Source organism: Podarcis cretensis (assembly GCF_951804945.1).
Source record: "Podarcis cretensis genome assembly, chromosome: 2".
NCBI lineage: Eukaryota > Metazoa > Chordata > Lepidosauria > Squamata > Lacertidae > Podarcis > Podarcis cretensis.
This window is the reverse complement of record NC_137171.1, coordinates 121,958,026-121,984,601: the sequence shown is the minus strand read 5'-3', so window position 1 is coordinate 121,984,601 and position 26,576 is coordinate 121,958,026. Positions and strand designations below refer to the sequence as shown.

Sequence of the window (26,576 nt, the reverse complement as noted above, 5' to 3'; positions counted from 1 at the left end):
GCCTTGAGGCAGAGAGCTGTGGAGGCTCAGGGTTTTGTCCTGCATGCTGAGGGAGGCGGCTCTTTCCGAGGCTGGAGGGGGCCCAGGCCAGGCCAAGAGGGACAAATGCCAAAGGTCTCCCCATGTGGGCACTGAGGGACATTGTGGGGAGAAAGGAAACGTCTTCCCCTGAGCGACATTTCTGCCTGCCGATCTCCCAGTCAGGCAACATTATCTGTGGGCTGCTGTGGCTTTCGGTTTCTGCCTTGCTTGGCTGCTCTCCCTTGCACCAAAGGTCTCCTCTGCAGGGAGGGAAGCGGGAGGCTGAGGCAGCCCCACCCGGCCTGCTTGTCGGGGACGGAAGCCATTTTGTGGAGGGCTGGCGGTGAAGCAGAAAGGAAGGGAAATGGCTGCCTCCTCTTTCCTGGAAGGGCTGCCTCAAGCAGCTGCTTTCGTTATTTGTTCATCTTCATGCCACCTACTCCCTAACTTGATTCAAGGGTGGTTTAAAGCCACATAAAAAAGCTATACAGAAATGTCTAAAGTCCTGAAAAATTCTTGAAAGTCTGTGAAGAAAAAAATATTTTCCTCCTGGCTGTTAGTTGTTGTCGTTGCCCACTCCACCTTCAGAAAGAAGAGAAAGGAGAGGGAGAAAAGTCTCCACAGAGGAGAGCAGGGGAGGAGAAGGAGCCTCAAGCCACCGAGGACTTTCTAAAACAAGACTAGCCCTTTGAACTGAACTCAGAACCAGACAAAGAGGCAGAGGGTCTTTTGGCCCTGGTGAGATTTGGCCCTAAATGAGCTGTGGCAGTGAAAATCCTGTCAGGTTTATCTTGTAGCAGCTGAAGCCTCCCTACTGTATTGGGGAAAACAGCATATATTGCAATAATCCTGTCAGGAGGTGAGCAGAACATGGATCCTTGTGGGCAGACTATCCCTGTCCAGGAAAAACTAGATGGAGCAGGTGAAAAGTGAAGCCTAAGACGTCCCTGAGGTGACTGAGCCCATTGAGTCCCCAAAGTGGGTCCTGGAGAGCCCCCCCCCCTCAAAACAGCCAGCCTCCTTCTTCACAGGGGCTCAACTTGCAGCCACAAATTGTTGCTGTGAATAATGGCCAAGAAGAGAACGGACTCTGAGAGAGTCACTTTAACGGGAAACAAGAAGAAGAGCCTGGGTGCTGGATCCGGCCAAAGGCCCCTCGAGTCCAGCCTCCCATCCTCACAATGGCCGACTGGATGATGCCTCCTCTTCTGGGAAGCCCCAAAACAGGCTCTGGGCGCCAGAGCCACACTCTGCCCTCCTCCTGGGGCTTCCAGAAAGGGGGATCCGGAAGCATGGCTGCCTCCAAAGGGGGAGCAAGAGCGGAGCCATCTTGGCTGGGGGGCATCCATAGCCCTCTCCTCTTCCTCCTCCATGAATTAGACTCAACCTCTTTTAAAGCCATCCAAGAGATATTCTGCAGCAACAGAACGAAATGTGAATTGTCACGTTTGTCAGTGTTTAGGACGGGGTGAATGGCATCTCCCTGAGCAGCATTTGCGCCATGTTTGGGGAGGGAGGCTCAGTTTGTTGACCCTCATCCAGCCCACCACTGACTCTAGACGAGACGCTGGTCCTACTGCCCCACAGTCTCCCCCTTTCTGCAAATGATTATGGGGGCTGTTTTCTTAATAGATGCTTTGAATATACTGTCACACAACACACCAGTCTCTGAGAGGGGCAAGATTCCTTTTTTTTAATAAAAAAAATCGTCTTTATTGATTTAAAATATCATCTTACATATATGTTACAAATAGTTACAACAAAATTAAACACAAAATTATAAGAGAAAAAAAGAAAATAAAAATAAAAAAGCAGAAGAGAGTTAACAATAAGAAATGAATATTGGTTATAACATTCTGTCTTATCTAATAAAGTCTTCTGAAAGAAACTTCCAATCATTCTCATTGTACTTTTTCTATTGTCTTAATTTTGTCGCAGTTTGTTTTATAACTTTTCCTGTATATTCTTCTAGTATATTTATTCCATTTCTTTCTTATATGCAAGTATCATTCAGTTCTACTAGGATAATGTCTCCTTTTTTGGCATCAGACAAGGGGAAATAGGGATGATAAGAGTTCGTGCAGCTTGGGAAGAAGAGAATTCCCCAATAATTCTTCCCCTTCCGACTTCATAGCCCCCCCCCCCATTAAATCAAAATCTTCCTTGTAGCTGGGCAAGGAGCGGCCACTACTTGTCTATTTCCCGATTCCTTGGAAAAGGCAGCAGCTTCTGCGTGTGTCCCATGCTTAGCTCAGGTTTCAACGTTCAGGCTTCTGGCAGTGGGATGTGGGCCAAGCACTCTCTGGGCCAAGCACCCAGCCTTGGCTCAGGGCCTTCCAGAAGAGGCTGGGCAGCCCCTGGGTCTTGCTGGCTGGGCAAAGGGGGCTCTCTCTGTGTGTTTTGACTTCAACCCTGAGGTTCAGCCCTAGTTGCAGCACTGAGCATTTCTTTACAAGTCACACAGTTAACCGCCGGAACCCCCTGCCACTAGACAGAGAGACACAGGAGAAGAGCCGGGCTGCTGGTTCGCCCCAAAGGGGCCCATTGAGTGCAGCATGGCCGTCTCCCAGTGGCCACCCAGAGGCTGCCCTGCACTGTCTTGGGCCACGAGTCCCCCTCGCTCCGGATCTCACAGCCCCTCTCCCCAGTTCCTGAGAGGGGGACATTCCCAGACCCCCCTGGAGAAGATGCGGGGACTGAACCTGGGGTTCCCCCCCTCTGGCCACCCCCCCTCCGCCCTCCCTGCAGGGCAGGACAGGAAGAGCTGCCGGGGGGGGAAGGGGGGGGAGGGAGGGGGCGATTCCCAGCGAGGAGCTGCAATCACTTTCTCTTTCCCTCTCCAGCCTCGCTCCCAAACTTGCGCCTCGAGTTCTGCCTGGCGACCGGTGCCGCAACCTGCGCGCAGATTTCCGATTGGCGGAATATTTTCCCCTCGCCCAATCCCGGCTCGCTCTGCTGCTGGTTCCGCGGGCGGGGCGGAGAGCGGGTCTCGGAGAGTCGAAGGAGAAGGACGTCGCTGGAGTAAGAGGAGGAAAAGGAGCTTCGTTTGGGGGGAGATGGGGGTCCTCCTCGTCCTCCTCCTCCGCTGGCCCCCCCTGATCCTGGGGGCAGCTGCCCCCCTGCTGCTGCTGCTCCTGGACTGCGCAGGTGAGGACTCTGCTCGGGGGCGGGCGGAGAAAATCATTTGCACTAAGCCCCTTTGATAGGGGGGGGGGGGGGACATACGACTCTTTGGGAATCGCATTTCGTGGGCACAGAAAGGGCGATCGGGGAGTCCTAATTGGAGCCGGATCCCTTCCCAGACATCTCTTTCCCCGACTTGGGGCTTGTTTTGTATGCCGCCCGGGGCAGGGGCCGCTTCCCTCCTGGGCTCGGGGCTCAAGGGAAGAACAAGGCAAAGCTGGAAGGTGTTGGCAGGATTCGTGGGGGGGAAGGGACTCGCCTGTCCCGCCCCCCGCAGCTTCGGGGTGACTCTGGTTTGTGTGAGTGTGTGTGTGAGAGAGAGATATACATATACAGAGTCTTTCCTCTTCTCTTTTTACCTTCCCTCTTCTCTTCTAACTCTCAGCCGCTCTAAAAACTCAGCTAAACCCTCAGGAGACCAGCCTGGGGGTGGGAGCTGGACGCGTGTAGAGCTGACTTCATTGCGGGGGGAAACGTCTGAATAAGGGATCCCCACTCGCAATTCCCAATATTGTTTTGTTCAGGAGTTCCCTTTCACAGCCATATTCATAATCAGATTCTCCTGCTTTACAATTGTAACTCCCCCCCCCCCAAAAAAAAACCCCGTCCTGTTGCCTGTCAGAAATGTAGATTTTGTAAATTGTGCCGTTTCTGTACAGCCCCTTTCACTACGTTTTGGACACTTTGTATCTGAAGAAGTGTGCATGCACACGGAAGCCTATACTGTACCCAGAGCAAACTTAGTTGGTCTCTAAGGTGCTACTCAATTTTTTAATTTCGACTGCGTCAGACCAACACGGCTACCTACTTGGATCTTTATTGTACAGTAAATAGCTTTTGTGGTTCTCTAATGGAAAATGGTATGAATATAATACTATCTTTAGTTTAAAACTTGCTTCTTGCATAAAAATTCTCAAAGTAACTTAAAAGCTTTAAGAACTAAAGAGCAAGACCTGTTATTTCTCTCTTGAACCCTCTCGTTATGGGGGGCTGCCCCCTCACTGTGCTACAGGGCTGGCCAAAGGGTGGTGGAGACTGCTGGTTCCATCAGATTCCTCCTCATTTTGTGGCTCTTTGTCTCCCAACCACTGAGCAGAACTGCCTGTGTTGTTTATCCAGATGCCACAACCAGAGGCAGCCTTGCTCTGAGCTCTTGTGGTTTGAACTGGGGGGAGCCCCTGCCCTGGGAGGGGAGGGTCTTAGACGTGGGTCCCATTTGATCTGGCCTGAAAGGAAACCGAGCCAGAGGAGGTAGCAAAGTCGACACACCATCAAGGCGTATGTAATTCAAGCAAACTGATCTTGCAGGTTTACGCTTCCTTGAACTTTGTTTTCCACAGTGGATCTCCCTCAGCAGGTGGTAGATTCTACTTGCTTTGAGATTTGTTAGCAGAGGTTGTGTGGCCATCTGCCATGGATGCTGCAGTCGAGAGTCCAGCATCGCAGGGGGGCTGGACCCTCAGAGTCCTGTCTATGATTTTTATTTTAGTTTCCTAGTTGTTTTGAGATGAGTCACTGGCCAAACTCAAGCGGGCTTCTTCCTCCTTGAAGTTGAAGTTGTCCAAAGTGCATTCAAGACAATTTTCACAGGATCCTCAAGGACCACCTCTTTCTATATGAACCTACCCGGACCCTGAGATGATCTTCTGAGGCCCTCCTTCCTCTGCCTCCTGTCTAGAGCAATGTGAGAACAGGGCCTTCTCTGCAGTGGCTCCCCATCTGGAAGGCTCTCTCCAGGGAAGTTCGCCTGGCACCTTCATTATACACCTGTTGGACTAAGTCAGGCAAAAACATTCCCTTTTAACCAGGGCTTTGGTTGATTTGATTGACATCCTTTTCAAAGTGTGGGGGTTTTTTGGGGGGGGGTTGGCTTTTAATTATTGAATATTTTGTGGTTTAATATTTTGATTTTGTTCTGTGAGCCGCCCTGAGACCTCCAGGTATAGGGCGGTATTTTCTTTAATGTCTTCATCGGCATCCATTTTTGTGAGCTTTAGAAGGATAGGGCGGTATATAAATTCAATATATAATAATAATTATACGTCCCATTTCTGCTACTTGAGGCAAAACAGGAATAGCCTGCTTTTCCCCTTTTAGCACTTCCGGCAGGGAAATGCCCCACACAGATTTTATGATCAGCTCCCTCCCTCCCCAAGTCTTTGTGAGCTGTTTCTGTGGGTCTCGGATAATCTCTAGGCAGAGAATGGGACGGGTGTTGGAAGGGAGGCCTCATCTTTACGCCCAAATCTGTGAGGCCTTTCTTGGTACTGACAGTCATCTTTTAAAATTGAGTTTATATCCCCACCTTCCTCCCAAAGGAGCCCAGAGAGGGAATTAAGGGGCTGCAGCTGTCTTGGGGGGCCCTCTCTGTGAGGCTCATCCTGTACCCTGTACAGCGGTGGCCCCAGAGAAGTACCATGGAGCCTTGGCTCTTTCCTAATGTGCAAAGGAGACACGCAGCCCCCTTAGTACACATTCATTGTGACTTGGGAAGAGGGTGAAGGAGTGTGGGGAGTGAGCAGAAACAGCAAAATATGCTGATGGACGTCCACAAAAGTTACCGTATTTTTTGCTCTATAAGATGCACTTTTTCCCTCCTAAAAAGTAAGGGGAAATGTGTGTGTGTCTTATGGAACGAATGCAGGCTGCGCAGCTATCCCATAAGCCAGAACAGCAAGAGGGATCGCTTCTGGGATAGCAAGAGGGCTTCTGGGATAGCAATGCAAAGCCTCTTCAGGGCAGTGGGAAGAACGCTCCCCCTGCCCTGAAGAGGCTTCGCGTGGCTGTTTGATCCCTCTTGCTCTTCTGGCTTCTGGGATGCAGAATATTTTTTTTCTTGTTTTCCTCCTCCCAAAATGAGGTGTGTCTTATGGTCTGGTGTGTCTTATAGAGCGAAAAATACTGTGATTGCTTCTGTTTTTTTGTTTTGTTTTTTTTAATAATATTTATTAGCTTTTCAACAAGAAAAAAGTTACAAAGATAGTAAAAAGAAAATACAAAAAAATACAAAAACCAGAAAAGAAAAGAAAAAATAAAAACAGTTAAAAATAAATCCCTCTTTCTATTATCTTACCACTCATTTACCGTATTTTTTGCCCTATAGGACGCACTTTTCCCCCTCCAAAAATGAAGGGGAAATGTGTGTACGTCCTATGGGGCGAATGCAGGCTTTCGGTGAAGCCTGGAGAGCGAGAGGGGTCAGTGCGCACCGACCCCTCTCGCTCTCCAGGCTTCAGGAGAGCCCCGCCGCCAGCCCCACAAACTCGGGGGACAGTGGGAGAGGCGCAGCGCGCCTTTCCCACTGTTCCCCGACTTGGTTAGAAGGCTGGCGGGGGGGAGAAGCCTGCTCCTCTCCGCCGCCAGCCCCGCAAACTCGGGGAACAGCGGGAGGCGCAGCACGCATTTCCCACTGTCCCCCGACTTAGTTAGAAGGCTGTCGGAGGGGGGAGAAGCCTGCTCCTCCCCGTTGCCAGCCCCGCAAACTCGGGGGAAAGTGGGAGAGGCGCAGCGCCCCACAGGACGCACTTTTCCCCCTCCAAAAATGAAGGGGAAATGCGTGTGCGTCCTATGGGGTGAATGCAGGCTTCAGGAGAGCCGCAGCGCCTGTCCCACAAGGTCGGGGGACAGCGGGGAGGCGGAACGCCGCCATCCCGCTGTCTCCCAATGTGGTTTGGAGGCTGACGGCGAGGAGACGCGTGCTTCTCCCGGCCGCCAGCCCCGCAAGCTCCGGGGACAGCGGGGAGGCGCAGCGCGTCTTCCTGCTGTCCCCGGACCTGGTCTGCAGACGGGCGGGCGGCGGGGAGAATAGCTCTTCTCCCCACCGCCAACTCCGCAAGCTCCGGGGACAGCTGGGAGGCGCAGCACGTCCTCCCGCTGTCCCTGGACCTGATCTGCAGGCGGGCGGCGGGGAGAAGAGCGCTTCTCCCCGCTGCCGGCCCCACAAGCGCCTGGGGGGGGGGAAATATATTTTTTTTCTTTATTTCCCCCCAAAAAAACTTGGTGCGTCCTATGCGCCGGTGCGTCCTATGGGGCGAAAAATACGGTACCTTCAGTCTCTTTACATTTCCAGCATTTATTATCAGGCAAATGATAGGTTTTTGCAAGCTTGACTGGTGTCATGTACCACCTGTATATCATTTTCATAATATTCTCTCTTAGGGCATTGCATGCCGTAAATTTCATACCTGTGGTCCACAACTGTTCCCAGTCAGCAAACATAATGTTATGTCCAACATCTTGTGCCCATTTAATCATAGCAGATTTTACCGTTTCATCCTGAGTATTCCATTTCAGCAGCAAGTTATACATTCTTGATAATATCTTAGTTTTGGGTTCTAGTAGTTCTGTTTCCAATTTTGATTTTTCCACCTGGAAGCCAATTTTTTAATCCAGATTGTAAGCCTCCCTTATTTGAAAATAATGAAGCCAATCTCGCACTTTATCTTTAAGCTTCTCAAAACTCTGCAATTTCAGTTTATCACCCTCCTGTTCCAGAATCTCCCAATTGTTGTTGTTGTTGTTGTTTAGTCGTTTAGTCGTGTCCGACTCTTCGTGACCCCATGGACCAGAGAACGCCAGGCACTCCTGTCCTCCACTGCCCCCCGCAGCTTGGTCAGACTCATGCTGGTAACCTCGAAAACACTATCCAACCATCTCGTCCTCTGTCGCCCCCTTCTCCTTGTGCCCTCCATCTTTCCCAACATCAGGGTCTTCTCCAGGGAGTCTTCTCTTCTCATGAGGTGGCCAAAGTACTGGAGCCTCAGCTTCACAATCTGTCCTTCCAGTGAGCACTCAGGGTTGATTTCCTTCAGAATGGAGAGGTTTGATCTTCTTGCAGTCCATGGGACACTCAAGAGTCTCCTCCAGCACCATAATTCAAAAGCATCAATTCTTCGGCGATCAGCCTTCTTTATGGTCCAGCTCTCACTTCCATACATCACTACTGGGAAAACCATATATTGAGTTTTTTCAGAGCCTTCGCTTCCATAGGTGATAGCCACCTTGGGGTTTTATTTTCAAGTAAGTCTTTATATCTTGTCCAGACATTAAACAATGCTCTTCTGACAATATGATTTTTAAATGCCTTACGTGCTTTAACCTTGTCATACCACAAATATGCATGCCACCCAAAAACGTTATCAAAACCTTCTAAATCCAAAATGTCTGTGTTCTCAAGAAGCAGCCATTCTTTCAGCCAGCAAAATGCTGCTGATTCATAGTAGAGTTTAAGGTCTGGCAGGGCAAATCCACCTCTATCCTTTGCATCAGTTAGTAGCTTAAATTTTATTCTGGGCTTCTTGGCCTGCCAGACAAATCTAGAGATGTCTCTCTGCCACTTCTTGAAACAGTCCATCTTGTCCAAAATTTGCAGTGATTGAAACAAAAACAGCATTCTTGGCAATACATTCATTTTTATAACAGCAATTTGGCCAAGCAAGGAAATTCAAATTTGACCATATTTCAAGGTCCTTTTTCACCTCTAACCAGCATTTCTCATAATTATCTTTAAATAGATTTAAATTCTTAGCAGTCATGTTTACCCCCAGGTATTTCACTTTTTTAACCAATGTTAAACCTGTCTCCATCTGAAACCTCTCCTTCTCTAACGGTGTTAGATTTTTCTCTAAAACCTTGGTTTTTGATTTATTCAGTTTAAATCCTGCCACTTGACCAAAATCCTAAATCAGTTCCAATACTCTTTTAGTACTAGATTCTGGCTCCAAAGCTTTCAATTTATACTGTTTAGCCTTTAATCAAGTAATGATTAAATAAAAAGCAATGGGGAAAATTGGGCAGCCTTGTCGTGTCTCTTTTTCTATCTTAAATTCTTCTGTCACCACATTATTAACTATCAGTTTAGCCTTTTGTTCTGAATAAATCGCACCTATACCATTTTCAAATCCTTTACCCACCCCCATCCCTTGAAGATTTTTCTTCATAAAACTCCAAGAAATATTATCAAATGCTTTCTCCGCATCTACGGATATCAGAACTGCTTTAGTATTAATATTCACTTGTAACTTCTCCAAAATGTTAATTATATTCCTCGTATTATCTGACAAATGTCTGCCCGGGAGAAAGCCGGTTTGATCTTTATGAATCTCGTCGACTAAAACTTTTTTCAATCTTTTAGCCAATATATCTGCAAAAAATTTATAATCCACATTAAGCAGGGATATGGGGCGGTAGTTCTTCAGTTGTGTTTTTTCAGACTCAGTTTTCGGTATAAGTGTGATGTAAGCTTCCTTCCACGACTCTGGCGCCTTTTTCCCTTCCAGAATTTCATTGCATACCTCCTTCAGTGGTCGAATTAGCCAATCTTTCAGGGATCTATAGTATTTGGAGGTTAAACCATCAGGTCCTGGAGACTTGCCCAGCTGCATATTCTGGATGGCACCTTCCACCTCCTGTTCTGTTATTTTATAGTTCAACATTATCTTGTTTTCTTGAGATATTTTTTGTAATCCATTTGTTCTTAAGAATTGGTCTATATCAGTCTCTTTCTGTGGCCTTTGTGTATATAATTGTTTAAAGTATCTCTGGAAGCAGTTTCTAATCTCCAGTGGGTTGTGTATATTCTTTCCTTCCACTTCCAAATTTGTTATAGTGTTGATTTGTTATAGTGTTGAGTGTTGAGTTTTTGTCTCTTTTTCATCTGCCAAGCTAATAGTTTCCCACATTTATTAGCCGATTCAAACGTCTTTTGTCTCATCTGTTTTAATTTGTCATTTTCATATATTGTGCTTGATATAATTTAATTTCTCTCAGAATCTCTTGTGACTTTGATTTCACTCTTAGTTTCTTCTCACCTTCTTTTATTTTATCCAAAATTTTGTCTTTTTTCTCATTTTGAATTCTCTTCTTTATTGCATTCTGTTGAATCAAAAACCCTCTCATGACTGCTTTGCTTGCGTCCCAGATTACTCTTTTTTCAACACTAGTTTTCATATTTATCTCAAAGTAGTCTCTCAAGATTTTTGGGGCCTTCTTGGTAATCTCTAGATCTCTGAATAAGGTGTCATTCATCCTCCATCTGAAGGAACCAATTGGTGTTAGTTTCATCTCCAATCTCACAGCATTATGGTTGGAGCATGTTTTAGGGCAGATTTCCACTTTCCGAATACTGTGATTGCTTCTGATGGGGATCTGCTGTGGAGACTCATTAGGCCCTCTGGTGGCCAGAGCTCTGTCCCCCTTCCTGTATTCGATCTCGTGAAGGGGCAAGTGGGGAAAGGGGATGTGGGGCCACATGTTGAGACCAGACCCCAAAGTTGCATTTGCCCTCCTGCCCCTGCTATCCCTGTGGGGCCTTCTTTCTCAAGTGGGGAACCCTCTCTGAGGGTGGCAGCTCAGACCATTGATAGATTGGAACTTTGGACCATTTAAACACCGATTCTCAAAAGGGGATCCAGGAAGGATCTCGGAAATTACAGGCCAATTAACTTTACATCTCCCTGGAAAACTGGTGGAAAATGCAGGAGACTGGAATGCATTTAACTTGAAGGATTTCAACTGTATGCTGGAATCACACCAATTATAAATGCAGAAGGCAGAGAGCTCTTTTTGTGCAAGGTTTTCATGAGATCTTGGGGGGCTCTCCTGAGTTCCCAGGAGATCTTTCCAAAGCCTCCCAGAGCCCAGAAGCCAAGACCCAGGTCAGAGCTGTTCAGTGCATGGCTCCAGAAGGCCAGATGGTGGGGCGGCTCCAAGGGAGTGGCTGAACTAGGCCCGTTTCTGCAGATATGAGCCATCCCAGTCAGGCCAGACAACTCTGAGCTACCTGGACCAGTGTTCTGACCCAGGAGGAGGCAGCTTCCTGTTCTCCCAATATATGGATTTTGCCTCGTCTGGTCTCCCCTCCATCCACTTCCAGTCCTGAGCCTGCTTAGCTTCCGTTCGGTGCCTGCAGCCCATGTTGTGGGAGCTCTCATCAGCCTGGCGCTTGCAAGTGGGGGGCAATTCCTGCCCCCTTGGCAAAAAGGGGAGGGGCTGGCCTCTCTCTCCCTCACACAGAGCCTCAGCAGAGACATACAGAGATTTAGTGCTGCCTGGCAGAGCTTTTTCTCGCCCTCTGCTCCATGGATTATTGTTGTTGTTACTTGTATTTATATCCTCTCCCCTTTTCAACTCTGATTCTTAGGCTGCCTCTGCTCTGCCTCCTCTATGTTTAAGGGCAGGTCTACAAACTCCCCCAAACCCTGCTGAACTTGGGATCTCCTGATTTGGGGCTGCTGCCTGTAACACAGCAGGATTAGGCTGCTGCCTTCATCTGCAGGACCCCTAACTCTCTGCCCCCTTTTCTCTTCCTTTCCAGGCTCCACTTCACACTCCCTGCGCTACTTCTACACAGCCGTGTCTGAGCCTGGCCAGGGGCTGCCCCAGTTCATTGATGTGGGGTATGTGGATGGCGAGCCATTTGTTCAGTATGACAGTGACACTAAGGAGTATCTGCCTCGTGTCCCCTGGATAAGGAAGGTGGAAAAGGAGGATCCTCAGTACTGGAACAGGTACACTCAGACACTTCAGGGCGCTGAGCTGGTGTTCAGGGAGAACCTGGAAATTGCAAGGAATCGCTACAACCAGAGCGGAGGTGAGTAGAAGGCAGGAGAGTAACAGAGTCACACCTCCCCCCCCCCATAACATTTCCTCCAAGGGCCAGAATTGCAGGGAAGGGGCTGCTGGGAGGAAAGGAAATGGAGGGTGGGGGTCTCCACCAGGGCAGAGGCATCTCCCTTTCCCTTAAGGAAGGTATTAATGGGGGCTGGGAAGGTATGGGGTGGGGGGGACAGAGAACGAGACTTGGAGGGGAGAGACACCCCCCCCCCCGGTAGGACCCTCTCTGGACCTGCACATCCTACCCAGGAAATGTCTCCATTGCCTGCGCTTCCTTCCATGCTGGGCTTGGCTCAGGCCTTGTGAGGTGGGAATCTGTCTAGTTCATTTTCCTCTGGGAGGGGAAGAGAAGGGTGGGGATCCTGAGGCTGAGACAAGCAAGCCTTGAGTTCTGGTCCTGCTTAAGGAGAAGCCAGCTGCCCAGACAGAGGTGCTGATTGGCTGACCCTTCTGACCATCACCAAGCCCCTCCCACTCCCTGGCACAGTGTTGGAAGAGAAGCCTTTTTAAGGAACACAAATGGACTGGGTTTTGGGGGTCAGAGTGGCAACTACATGGTTAAAACCATAAGCAGGGTGGGCAACTGAAGTGGAAGGCTAGACAAGAGCCCCCAAGGTCATCCTGCAGCCAGGGAGTCCCCAGAAGATCAACACTGGCAATTATTAGCCTGGGGGTGCCATGTTTTACTGTCCTGTGTCCAAAAGGAGCATTAGGCCAGAACTGGATCAGGGCCCATTAATATCAGAAATAATCTGCTGTCTAAGCACTTTGGGTTGTGTTATTTCGGGAGTTTCACTCTATCTGATTTTAGTTGGAAAACATATGGCCAGGTACCTGGGAGGGAAGGAGCCCCAGTGAACTCCATGGGACTTGCTTCTGAGTAAACCTGCATAAGATCCCACATCTCCATCTTACTTGACTGTCTAGCAGTCTACACTTAGGGACCCTTTAGGAAGGTCTTTCACCCCCTTTGTCCAGTTATGGCGATTTCTTCCCCCTGCCCCATCCAGCCTTGGAACTGTTACAACAGGAATCACTAAACTCAGTAAAAGCTGGCAGACCTCTGGCCAAAGCCTCTTGGCACACAGTTTGGTTTTTTGAACTTCCTTCTGAAATGAGTCAAAAGATGTTAGTCCTTTTAAGATGTTAGTTGTGTGAAAGGAGCCAGCATGCTGGAAGGGTGGGGGGAGGCATTTGTGTCCAGCCCCAAAGTTGAGTGACTCCCCCCTCTAATTGCAATTTTGGAGCAGAACTTCAGACGTGGGAGCCTCTGCTGGGTCTGGAGGGAGATCTCTCTGTGATTTTGCACCTTTCCAGGCTTCTACGCTCCCTCACTTCCTAAGCCGGCTCCCTGCTTCAGGACTTTTCCCTGCCCCTAACAGCAGCACAGGTTCCCCAGCACGTAAAACAATAACTGAAATGGAGGGGTAGAAGGGTGGGTGAGATTGACAGGTGGGCTATGCTATGATGTCAGCTTCAGCCTCCTGCCCCTTTTGGCCCCTGGGGACAATCCTGATCAGGATCTGGCCCTGAAGCCAAAGAGATTCCCCACCTGTGAGACAGAATACTGGAGGTGGAAGGAGCCTTGCCAAAGGGCTCAGCCTGAGTGTGTCCAGAGCCCTTGTCAGGCTTGCAAGGAGAAACCCAGGGGGTCAGCTGAGACAAAGCCAGCGCTGCAATGGGCGGGTCTGCTTTTCTTGCAGTGGGATCAGGCCTGGCCTGGCCTTGCAGGCTTCCTCTTGGGCTCCTGCGAATTCTGCTTCTCCCCCTTTTAAAAATGGGGACTGGGCCTCTCCTGAACCCCTGCACCTATCCATGGAAAATGCCCCATAAATGTCACCAAGGGGCGCCTCTCGTTTCCTGATCATTTCTTGCAATTGCTTAGCTCAGAAAATCCCAAACAAATGAGATGGCCGCTTTAAAGGAGCCACGGAGAGCCCTGGAAATCATAGAATCATAGAATCCTAGAGTTGGAAGAGACCACAAGGGCCATTGAGTCCAACCCCCTGCCAAGCAGGAAACACCATCAGAGCACTCCTGACATATGGTTGTCAAGCCTCTGCTTAAAGACCTCCAAAGAAGGAGACTCCACCACACTCCTTGGCAGCAAATTCCACTGTCAAACAGCTCTTACTGTCAGGAAGTTCTTCCTAATGTTTAGGTGGAATCTTCTTTCTTGTAGTTTGGATCCATTGTTCTGTGTCCGCTTCTCTGGAGCAACAGAAAACAACCTTTCTCCCTCCTCTATGTGACATCCTTTTATATATTTGAACATGGCTATCATATCACCCCTTAACCTCCTCTTCTCCAGGCTAAACATGCCCAGCTCCCTTAGCCGTTCCTCATAAGGCATCGTTTCCAGGCCTTTGACCATTTTGGTTGCCCTCCTCTGGACACGTTCCAGTTTGTCAGTGTCCTTCTTGAACTGTGGTGCCCAGAACTGGACACAGTACTCCAGGTGAGGTCTGACCAGAGCAGAATACAGTGGCACTATGACTTCCCTTGATCTAGATGCTATACTCCTATTGATGCAGCCCAGAATTGCATTGGCTTTTTTAGCTGCCGCGTCACACTGTTGGCTCATGTCAAGTTTGCGGTCAACCAAGACTCCTAGATCCTTTTCACATGTACTGCTCTCAAGCCAGGTGTCACCCATCTTGTATTTGTGCCTCTCATTTTTTTTGCCCAAGTGCAATACTTTACATTTCTCCCTGTTAAAATTCATCTTGTTTGTTTTGGCCCAGTTCTCTAATCTGTCAAGGTCGTTTTGAAGTGTGATCCTGTCCTCTGGAGTGTTAGCCACCCCTCCCAGTTTGGTGTCATCTGCAAATTTGATCAGGATGCCCTTGAGTCCATCATCCAAGTCGTTGATTAACATGTTGAATAAGACCGGGCCCAAGACAGAACCCTGTGGCACCCCACTAGTCACTCTTCTCCAGGATGAAGAAGAACCATTGATGAGCACCCTTTGGGTTCGGTCAGTCAGCCAGTTACAAATCCACTGAGTGGTAGCATAGTCAAGACCGCATTTTACCAGCTTCTTTACAAGAATATCATGGGGCACCTTGTCAAATGCCTTGCTGAAATCAAGGTAGGCTACATCCACTGTGTTCCCTTCATCTACCAGGCTTGTAATTCTGTCAAAAAACGAGATCAGGTTAGTCTGACATGACTTATTTTTCAGAAATCCATGCTGACTATTGGTGATCACAGCATTCCTTTCTAGGTGCTCACAGACTGTTTGCTTAATGATCTGCTCCAGAATCTTGCCTGGTATTGAAAGACAATGTTGAAGGTATAGGTGTATCGTGATTGATCCCACTGAACATCTTGAGGAAACGGGAGGGGAGTGAGCTTCATTTATAAAATGAGGGAGAAAGCAATTTATGCTGAAGAAGCAATGAGACAGAGCAACTTCCCTCCAAGCAAAAGCTCCATATCCAGACCAGCTGGTGGGGTTTGTGGTTTGGTTTGTTGTTTGCGTAGGTCAACCACAAACCATTGTTTGAGTGCATAAAAAGAACTCTATCACCTTGGGACATGGTCTTGGAAAAGAGACTTCTTCTTCTTCAGTATGTTGAGTAGTTCTAGAGGGAGGACTCCAAAGTAGCACTGTTACAATCATTCTACTTCCCAGAGGGAGCAATTTCCCTTCTCCTCCCCCTGCACACCTTTCTGGGGCTTCTCCCACCCCACAGCTGATTTGTGGGGAAGGAGATGGGGAGAAAGCCCCAGTTGTGTAAGTAAGACTTGGTTTTTAGACTAGCTGTGTTAGCGGAATCCGGCCCAGGAAAGCAGGATTTCTGTTGAGAGAGGCTTCTGTAATGCAAGACATTCTATACCCAAACTCAATTCAGCTGTAAGCCAAGGGCTCCTGAGGTGAAAGGGGAAGCCTAAATCAGAAGTGAGAGCAACCTGGTATCCTCTGGGACAGCCTCTCCTCCATTGCTGAGCTCCCTCAGGCTCCCTGGAAACACAAAGAGCAACAGAACTCTGTACATGGCCAGGAGCAACCATTGCCAATTCCCATCCTGTCTTGGGGTGCCTGACGTAGCTTCTCTCCATGGTTTTGTGGTGGGAAATCAAAATGGCTGTCTGCTGACCCTGCTGGCTGGCCTAGAGGAGACCGGGCTGGGGTCCTCAGCACCCGTGGGCCCTGCCAGGGGTCTGGGGTCTCATCGAGTCCTGTGTGATGCCACCTGCCAAGTGAAAACACCAGATCAATGCTTCACATACTGGAATTGAAGAGCAGATTTAAAAGTCACGAGCATTAGCATATATAAGAACATCCCACAGTTATGTGGTCTGAATGAGAGCAGAATATTCTATATTTCCATTTCAACCAGTTGTGACTGAAGTAACAGAGGTCAAAATTTATCCATGGCACCTCTTTCCACAGCAATAAATGGGATGTATTGAATCTTTGAGCTGCCTTCCAATAAAGTCAGTTGATTCCACTCCCATTTGACTCCCGGAACCGTTCGAAAACCAAGGCCCGTCTTCCTGCACTCAATCAGAAGTTTGGCTTCCAAAGAGCGTTTGCAAACTGGAACACTTACTTCTGGGTTTGCGGTGTTTGGGAGTGATACGGAAGGGGGGGGGGACATGTCTTCTTCACCTTCTTCTTCGCTACAATATATCAATTTATTTCCAATTGTCAATGTCAAAAGGGACTAAAATCTATAAAATTCATAGAAAATCAACGTGCCAGTTTGCTCAATTTCTCTAGGACTCCATCACACCTCCCCTGTCCAGCATAATCCCTCAAGCAAGGTGTTAAGACCCTAATCCTGTCAAATCGCTCTGATCAGCCTTTCCTCCAGGCAATGTCAGGTGGCAGACTATGCATATTTGGGACCATTGTCTTCTCATCCCCGGTACTCAGGAAGTGTTTATCTGTGCATATCTCCGACTCTGCATATTCCCCCCTCCCTCCTCCATATGTTAATCTGTGTAACCAAACCTCTCTTTAATGTATTCATGACGTGTTTTGCACTGTATTCTGGGACATGGGGGGAGTTTCAAAAACTCATGTCACCCCTTTCTCACTGTTCAATCTCGCCTTGAACCTGTTGCGCAATAAACTTGGATCTTCTGCTGCTTGCTCCTGTCTCCGGCTGAGCTCATTTTCCTCCGCAGGGACCCACGGACTTAGTCCGATGAGCTGGGTGGCAGAGCAGCCTCACACCCAGATTTTGCCGTAACAGGGAGCCAAGCTGTTTGACATCCAAGGAACCAGTGTATAAGGATCATGTGTTCACTGATGAAGGATTTATTTTGTGGACATTGACTGGCTAATGAAAACCAGCTCTTCTTTTATTATCGATTGACTGAAGGTTTTATTAAAGTATTTATAATATGTAGTTTCCATAAAAGTGTAACAAGATAGTATGCAACCTAGAAAGTTAAAATAAAATCAGGAAAAATCCATAAAATGTACATAAAACATCAGCAAACACTATTTATTTATTTATTTATTTAAATGTTATTGTTGTTGTTTTGAAGATTTGGTGGTAGCCCCCTGGGGTGCGCCGGAGGGTGCAGGGACCCGCCATCTTTGACAAGGGCAGCCTGGCTTCTGCTGAGAAGGGGGGGCATTTTGAAGTGGGGCAAACCCCCCTTTCGGCTTCCCTTTCCCTTCCAGGCTATGAGGAAACTTCTTTTTCCAAAGGCCCTTCCATGACTTCCCTCCTTTTAGGGAACAGGCCCTTGATATGGAGAAGCTGGGGGGAGAGAGATGGAGGGGAAGAGGAGACCCTCTCTCTTGAAAGGGCCCCCAATGTGTGGGTGTCCCCCTTCCATGTTGCCCTTTCTGGGACTGGGACTGGGGACAGCTGAGGCGTCTCTCCAAAAGGGGCAAGATCCAGAGGAGCAGAGCTGGGGGGAAAGGGGGACAGACTGTGACCTCCGACCTGCAAGGGATGCTCCTGTTGGGCAGGAAGGGAAACCCCACCCCACCCGCCTCCAGGGAGTTGGGAGAATCCACTAGGAATTGGGGGGGGGGGGAGAAAGTGTGAGGCAATGAAAGAGGGGGGCAATTAAAGGGGGGCTTTACAGGCTCAGGATTGTAGTGTTTTCCCTCAGTGAACATGTTATGGGGATGAGCCTTCAGAAAGATACAATGCTGGTTGATTCTTCTCCCCTCTGACTGCTGCCTCTTCCCTGAGTCTCAGGCAAATAAATCCTTTTTCCTGGGCTCTTTTGCTGATGGGGGAGGGGCTGCTGTGACCCCCCTTGACCTCCTGGGCCTCTTTTGGACCTTCCAGGGATCCACACCCTTCAGTACATGTCTGGCTGTGAGCTGAGTTCAGACGGGCGCAAAGGAGGGCATTACCAGTACAGCTACGACGGGAGGGACTTCATCGCCTTTGACAAGGAGACCCTCACCTGGACGGCAGCCGAGACGGAGGCCCAAGCGACCAAGAGGAAGTGGGATGCTGACTTGGCCCTGAACCAGGGCAGGAAGCACTACCTGGAGGAGATTTGCATTGAGTGGCTGCAGAGATACCTGGAGTATGGGAAGGAGACTCTGCTGAGGACAGGTGAGGGGGGGCAGGGGGGGGGGAGGGGGGCTCAGTGGGGAGGTTTCCCTTCAAGCTCCCCTCCCCCCCTTAACAGTCTTCCTTTCTGGACCAAACAGCAAACAGTTTTCTTGATGGGGGAGGCAGAAATAAGTTTGGGACTCTGGGAGGAGAAAAGGGGTCACTTCAGAGTATGATTTCGGGGGGGGGGGAGATGCTTAAAAACAGCCCCCCCATGCCCCTTTGGCTAGAATAAGGGATGGCAAAAGACAAATGGGGGGAGGGGGCACAAAGAAACAGCAGGGAAGGGGCCAGGAAAGCAAAATGCATTTTAAATTAAGTAAATAAATAAAATTGAAATGGACAGATTTGAGGCGGGATACAGAAAAACCTTTTGCCTTTACACTTGGGTAGGGGAAAGTGGGGCAGATTGATGCCGAAAAATCCACTCTCATATTTTATATACAAAAATGAGTCAAATAATTTAAAAAATTGCTTTATGCATGGCATAACTAATCAATATTATAATAGCAATCAAAAGAACCATTCAAGTTAGAAGATAATGAGAATATAATGACTTGAGTAAAAAATGGGTTTTGTATCATTCTGCCCCACCTATGGGGCACTTTGATACAAAGCGCAAATTGTATGAGAATGGTAATTATTTACAAAAATTTAATGAAAAAAACAATGTTTATTGTGAGAGATCATAATCAGCCCTACAATTTGTTACTTAAAAATCTAAATTACGTATCAAAACTAACAGTGTTTCACACATATCATAGACTTTATGGCAGGTTTTCTTAACAAAATATCAAAACTTAGATTAATCTTTCCTCAAACACCTATCCATTTAAAAAAACTTTGGAAAAACTTTAAAAAGTATAAGGACTCAACAAAATGCTTATAAAAAATAAGATATTTCCTTAACGTTTAGCTTCTATTGCACATTCTATCCACTGAAGTCAAAAGAAAAAGTATAAAGAGTTGATGTTCGAGATGTGCTCTTTGAGAAATTTGGTTCTGGCAAAACAGCATCCTTGAACTCAATGCTTGCCTTATCTTCTACAATGGGGAAGACAAACATACAAGATCCTGGATATTTCCTGAGATATAAAATGACAGATTTTCAAATGTCATATTTAGAAATGACTTTGGCCACGTAGTAAAAAACAGGTTTTTTCTTTTCAAATTTCATGAGTAGGAAATCAGTTTAGAGATTTCATGCAAACTATTGCACTATTGTACACTAGCTGGGCACTTTTATACGTATCAATGTGCTCCGTGTCTTAGTGTATCAAAGTGCCCCAACGGACATTTTCAGAAAACTAACAGTTATTAATAAAAACACTGAACTTACTTAAATATCACGTGTAATCCTGATTACTGAGTGGGATAATTTACCTTTGGTATTTTAAAATCTTAACTAAATGACGAAAAACAGCACTGGAACACTTTTACATTTCACGTAATTTTTTAGTTGGCTGCGCTAAAAACACACCTCCTCTCGTCAAACGCCAGTGGCGAACTGGTGGGCAGCGCGGTCGCAACTGTCATACTCATACATGTATAGACACGTTTTAGTGATGTCACGACACGAATAACATTTCTCGATATTGAAATATTGTTGGTGTATCAATGTGCCCCTTGCATCAATGTCCCCCGCCTCCCCCTACATACCTAGGGGGAAAGTCTTTAAAACTAAATTAATTAACCTTTTTTAAAATTGAAAATGTGTGGGGAGCCCATAAAATATGGATGCAGCCCCCTCACTAAGTCTGTAGGTTAGCCACTTGTGGCCTAGAAGCAGAAAACCTGCACATAGTGAGAGAGTATGAGAATTCCCTCTTCTACCTTCTTCTATTTTTTATTTGTGAGGAATTTTACTTTTTTCCATGGGGAACATTCAGAAGCGTCATCTTCCCCAACCCCGTGCCTTGAAATGGTACAGTCCACGCTTCTGCCTTCACTGCGACTGAAAAAGGGGCAACAAACTTAAAAGAGGGAGCCCCAGACTGACGGTACTTCACAGTGAAAAAGATTCTCACTCGCTGCTCCTCACACTTGCACCCAGCTACAAAAACTGATATTCATCCCCACTCAGCCCAAACACCCTCACACCGCTGAGAAGAGCAATTAGGAATTTTAATAACAACGCTCATCACTCTTCTACCTTTTTATATTTTTTATTTGTGAGGAATTTTCCTTTTTTCAGTCCACTCTTCTGCCTTCAGGAATCTGGCACAGGGGCCAATCAAATGATCAAGTGTTTTGACTGGTTTTCTTCCTGTCTCTATTAGCTTTGCTAATATGAACATTAATTAAAAATGAAATAATTCTAGCACCCTCCCTTTTTGCGGACTGACACATACGTATTAGCCGTGCTTAGATTGATCTGAGCAAATTCATCTATGGGGCGTGGTGATAATCCATCCCAGAGACACTGAGCATATTTCTTGAGGTTGAGGATTTCGCTTGAAAATCCACATTGAGGCGTTTTCAAGGGTGACGACGTGCAAAGGAGGCTGGGAATCAACCTCTTTGGGACGGAGGTTCTGCTGAGGACAGGTGGGGGTGGGGTGGGGAGGGGAGTTCTTGTTTGGGGTTTCTGTGGGGAAAGGGCTTGATCTTCCTTCCTTCCTGCTCCCCCCAGCAGAGTCACATCCCCTCCCAGACCTGAGTTTCCAGTCCAGGCACTGCAAAGTGGGTGGGATCCTGGAACAGCCCCTTCAGACAACAGCTACCCAGGGAGCCAGTTTTTGAACAAGGGTTACATTCTGCAAAACACATTGGATTCAAGGGCGATTAGGTTTGCCAAAGTGCTTCTTCCCCAGACGCCCGCCGCCTCTGTTTGGTTTTTAGAATATTTTTGCCAAGTGTGTAAATCTGTATGTGCACAAGTTAAATGTGCGCAAGTTGCTGGCTTACTGGGCCTCCTGGTCTGCCCTTTCCACTCCAGGGGAGAAGGGAGATGGGCCCTTTCCAACCTCCAGGGACCCTTTCAGGGCAGGCGGGAGAACTAGAAAGGAGCTCTGTCTTTCCCAGGGCTCTTGGCTTTGCTCACTAACTATGGAGCTGAAAAGTCCCGGAGAACAGAGAGCAGTGAGTCCAGCATTTCTTCCCCCTCCAGAGAGGAACAGAATCAGTCTGAGCTGCCCTCAGTTCGTGACTTGCAACTTGGAAGGATCTGAATGAATCCCGCCATTGGGGACCTGGTGAAATTTGCCCCTCAGCCTAGATGCAGCTCCCTGGGACAATCTTGGAACCACAAGTTGTCATGTTTGAGTACTGATAGAGCTTTATCAATATGATAAGCTAATTTAATTTGTACCCTGTCCTCCCTCCCAAAGGAGTCTGCTTTGGCAAACAAAGGATAAAACATCTACAAACAGTTCCGGCATAGACACTGACTGGGGGGGATGCCAAGGGAGGTTGAGGAATCCCATTGATTCACAGTTATTTTAATTTCTGGAGATGTGAGATTCTGACTAGCTTGCCCCTTGGGTCCCTGCTCCTCTGCTCTTTAAAAATACAGGATTCCTCCAGGCTCCCGTTGTGGATGTCTCTCTCTTAACCCCAATTAATGATTGCCCTTTTTGCAGAGGCTCCGGTGGTGAAGGTGACCAGGAAGGCAGACTATGACGGCCTGGAGACCCTCGTTTGCCAAGTCCACGGCTTCTACCCCAAGGAGATTGAGGCCAACTGGGTGAAGGACGGGAAGGTCTGGCAGGAGGGCACCCTCCGAGGATTGGTCGCCCCCAACTCGGACGGGACCTACTATCTCTTGCTCAGCGTCCAGATCGACCCCGAGGAAAGGGAGCGCTTCCGGTGCCGCGTGGAGCACGACAGCCTGGAGAAGCCTCTGGACGTGGCCTGGGAGAAGGAGCCGGGTGAGAGACAGACAGACAGACGGGAGGGGAAGGGGTGGGCTCTGGGAGGGGAGTTTCCACCCAACTCCTCCCTTCAGCAGCAGCACAGCTCACATGGGGAACCCCAGTTGGATCCTGTCTATGTATCTGGAGGGAAGCAGCTGAATCAGAATCTGTAGATTTCAGCAGAGATGCAGCCTTTTCCGGCAAGTGTCTCATAGGCCTTGAACTCAAATTGTATGTCATAGGTAAAAACTGGCTGTCACCCTTTTGCCTTTAAGCCCAAGCAGTTGTGATGTCACAGAATGTGGCCAGATGTGTTATTTCTCCAAAATCAAACGACCTCCTCCACATGGCTGACTTACTCACACTCCCTGTGACTGAGAAGGGGGCAGTGAACTTAAAAGAGGGAGCCCGGGACTGACTGTACTTCACAGTGAAAAAGATTCTCACTTGCTCCTCCTCACACTCGCGCTAGAAAAACTGATACTCATCTCCACTCAGCCCAAACACCTGCACACCTCTGGGAAGAGCAAGCAGGAATTTTAATAACAACGCTTATTATGGAAGTGGCCCTTGAGCCAAAGACTCACCCAGGCAGGGGAGAGGGGACCAGGGCTCACTCACTAGCGCCACGGACTTCAGAGATTCCACCCAAACAAAAAAACCTGAACATTTTGCCTCATTTTAAGAATCTGTCTGGACAGACATTTTAAGTCTGAAAAAGAGGACGTGTCCAGGAAAAACCGGACATATGGCAACCCTACACAAGATGCTTTTTCCTAAGGGTTTGTGTCTTCCCTGAAGGCCTGTAATGCTGGGCTCTCAGAGGGGGGTCTCAGAGGGGAGGGAATCCCTTCCTCTCAGGGTCAGGACAGAGAAGGCTGAAGCACCTGAGCAGGAGGAGACCTGCTGTTAAGTCTGGAATCTGTGATGAAACAGGTGTGCCTGTCAACTGTCTTCCTTAAATGAATTGGTTATTTTGAAGACCTCCAATGTTGGACTCTGGTGGAAAAAATCTCCCTTGTGTCGGGACCACTACAGAGAAGACCTTGGCCTGTCAGGAGAGAGAAAGGGGGCCTGCCTGGCACACGTAAAATCCTCCTGGGCTCATAGCTCAGCACCTCCACTCCAATCTCCTGCTTGAGGCCTTGGGGAGCTGCTGCCGCCAGTCTGAATAAAAATGTCTCTTGTCCCTTTTTAGTCAACCTGGGGCTCATTGTGGGAGCCATTTTGGGTGTCGTGGCTGCCATCCTGCTGGTCTCTGGGATCATCATCTTCTTCATCCGCAGTAAGTAAACCCTGGATGCGTTTTCTGCCTCTCCTGTGTCCTTCTGTCTTGGCCTCCAACTGGGAATGTGCTGGTGGGGTGTCTTCTTGGAAACTGCCCCTTGTATCCCTACAGAGACCCCTCCCCACAAAACACCCTTTGAACATGAACCAAAAGTCCTGTTGGTCATTGCTTTGCGCTCACTCCGTGCTCAAGAAATTCACTTTCCACCTGAAGTTTTAATCCATCCTAAGCCTTCAGTCCTGTGCACACTTAGCAGGGAGCCTTTCTTATACATCTTTAGGCGCCAGGCAAAAACGTTTCTCTCAAACCAGGCCTAGAGCTTTTTAAATGTGAGTTACTGGTTGGTTTTTGTTTTATTATGTATTCTGTGCTCTCATTTTGTATTTTTATTTGGAGAATCACCGAAATAATCCGAATATGAATGAGTTAAGGGACTGGATAATGTTTCCTTCCAGCCTCTTGGAATTTGTCCACTGCCTGGTTTCCCCATGTTGATCTTCTGATTTAATTTCCTCAATTTTTTCTACTTCTTTGTAACATGAGTTCCTTGAAAAGCTCACCTTCTGGGCTCACTTTCCTGGGAGGTGTTTGGAAGAGACAAGAGAAGCATCTGCTGGGAAGGTTTCAGCATCTGAGAGCCAAATGGTTGAAATGTGTTGTGTGACCTTCTGCTTTTGTCTTCACAGGAAAACCAGCCTACAAAGCAGCCTCAAGTGAGTGACTCCTCCCTTCTCTCTGTCTGACATATTTCCCCCCAATATGGATCAGGAACAGGTTACAAACAGACAAAAATAAACCTGGTGATGGCCTAGTCCTGAAGCCCAAGACCCTGGTGGAAAGCTTCAGCCTGCCTGCTCAGCCAGTCTGGGGACAGCAAGGGGCCCCTTGAGCCCCCTTGCCTCTGGGCTGCCTGTCCCTGAACATCCCCAGATTGAGAGTGATTTGGGATGGGGTTGGAAGGAGGGAGGAGAAGGGCTGGGGGGGGGGGGAATCTCCCTCCCCGGGATCCTGACTCCTATGTTTCCTTCCTTTTGCAGCAAGCGACCAGGGGTCTGACAGCTCCACCAAGGGTAAGTGGGGGTGCAGGTGGGGGCAAAGTGGGGCTCTTGCAGAAGACTCCGTGGGGAACATCCCCAAATGGGGAAAAGCTGCTGCTTTCCTGTTACCCACCTTGGGAGTCACATTTTGGGTTCTGAATGAGAGTCACATTTTGGGTGCTGGAAGGGATTTCTCCTTCCAACAGAACTGCTGTGTGTCCTTCCGGTATTCCCCCAAAGTGTGCAGCTTGGCTCACTTGCTTGAGCTGCCCTCTGCAGGGATTTGCTCTGCAGGCCCATTTTGGTGGTGCTCCTAACAGATCTTAGGTCTGATTGAGGCTGGACTAGATGGGCTTTGGGTTCCCACTAGCTCTGTAATGCTGATGCTCCCACCCCATGATGTTGGCTTAACTTTGAAACACTCCCTTTCTTTTTTTCCCCAGTTGGTGTGTGAGATGAGACCAGAAGGAGCCTGCCCAAGTTTTGTTGCAAATTACAGAGGCTCAGAGCCCCTCCCGTCCTTTAATGCTGTTTATGATGCTCGTTAATCCTGGCTCTCACCCATCCATTCTGACTCCAGCTGTAACTTGAATTTGAGGGTAATCATGATTTTTGGATGGATTTTGGCTAATTTTGTTTTGTAGCTGATTTTCAGAAATGTGCTTGTATTAATCAAAAATGTGCCAGATATACGCAACTAAAAGCTTTAAAAAGGGATGAGGAGATTGACAACTACTTGCAGTGATTTTGATGGCATCTCTTGGTTCTTTGTTGCTGTGTTTCCCTCTACAATCCCTTCCCCAATCTTATGTCACTCACTTTCCATCCAAATTGAAGGAAAGACAACATCTGTAAACTGCTTTAGGGGTATTATGCAGGAAATAGGCTAAGTTGTTACTACCAACCTGCCTCTTGGGCCGCCCAGCCTTTGGCTAAGCGGATGTAATGTCTGATCCTGCTGACAGCCAAGGAGAAGAGGCAGATCAGGAGCTTCATGGCCAGAGTTTGATCTGAAATAAGCAGCCCCTTCTTTTGGGCTGCAGGCCTCCAGTTCATGAGTCTTGTTGCCTGGTCCCCACAGCCTTCTAGGGGAGGTGACCCAGAGAATGAGACCACATAAACTCTTCCAAATGAACTAGTTTTGTTGCCTTCAATTTGCCTAATTTTTATCTCACACATTATTGCTTTTTCACCTGTGGTCGGTTGAGGATCATACTTTGCCTCTCTGCAGTTCCCACCATATGATTCCTGCCTTCTTCCTTCCCTGCTCATAGACTGGCATTCCTTCAGGAAACTCTTTCATAGAAATAAGAATGCAATAACTCTTTTAGACCTCCAGGGGCCACAAGACTATTCTTTGCTGCATCTTGCTTTGAAGACACTGGATGTAATTATTATTATTACTCCTTTTGTAATTTCTGTTTGACTGAAATAAATGAGAGTGCACCCCCTTCTTCTTTAGTGCTTCTTTCCTTCTTATCACAGGAGTTCCAGAGATTTTGAGGTTCCTGAGAATATTCAGAGTTTGTAGCCTCTGGCAGGGAGGTGCCAATAATTGCTCTTCCATTGCAAAGTGACTGAAGAACTAGTGTCCAAAGTGAAATGGGGATATAATCTGTGGTTTTGCAGGGGTGCACTTAAGTTACATGAGGCCGCTGTGTTGCTGAAGCCAAGAGGGTGTGAAGTCTGCTCAGGGTCTGGATGGCAAACCACCTTGATGCTGCTTTTGGTTCCAGGATGGAAGAAAGAGGGTTGGGAATATAATAAAAGAAATGTGTAGAGAGCTGATCCGGGGCAGAGTGTGGTGGGAAATGACCAAGGCAGGGTTGCTCCAAAAGTCCACAAACCCAGGAGGAAGTTCTCCCACTGAGATGTAAAGACCCCCGAAATATTATTTTAAATTTTTATCCCACTCTTCCTCCCAAAGGAGCTCAGGGCAGCAAACATCAAAATGTTAAAAGCAATACCATTTAAATTTAAAATTAAATTTAAAAGATTTGAATTATGAAAATTTAAAATAAGATAATTTAAAACAAAT

The 26,576-nt window shown here is 47.8% G+C and overlaps 1 protein-coding gene and 1 long non-coding RNA gene across 2 annotated transcripts in view; one reads left to right on the top strand and one right to left on the bottom strand.

The window, feature by feature from the left end:
* Nucleotides 1-26,491, bottom strand: part of LOC307209126 — a 31,382-nt gene extending 4,891 nt beyond the window's left edge. The window contains exon 1 of the long non-coding RNA XR_013835316.1: nucleotides 25,444-26,491. This is a non-coding gene — a long non-coding RNA (uncharacterized lncRNA). The remainder of the gene's footprint in view (nucleotides 1-25,443) is intronic.
* On the top strand, nucleotides 91-25,991 carry LOC307208771 (class I histocompatibility antigen, F10 alpha chain-like). Its single transcript, XM_079963721.1, is given in 11 exon segments — nucleotides 91-114; nucleotides 2,865-3,014; nucleotides 3,016-3,064; nucleotides 3,067-3,168; nucleotides 11,519-11,794; nucleotides 18,084-18,359; nucleotides 21,941-22,228; nucleotides 23,412-23,498; nucleotides 24,188-24,214; nucleotides 24,539-24,571; nucleotides 24,982-25,991. Coding segments are annotated over 11 exon segments (1,308 nt in total). The 5' UTR covers nucleotides 91-105; the 3' UTR covers nucleotides 24,993-25,991.
* Nucleotides 26,492-26,576: the final 85 nt, after the last annotated feature.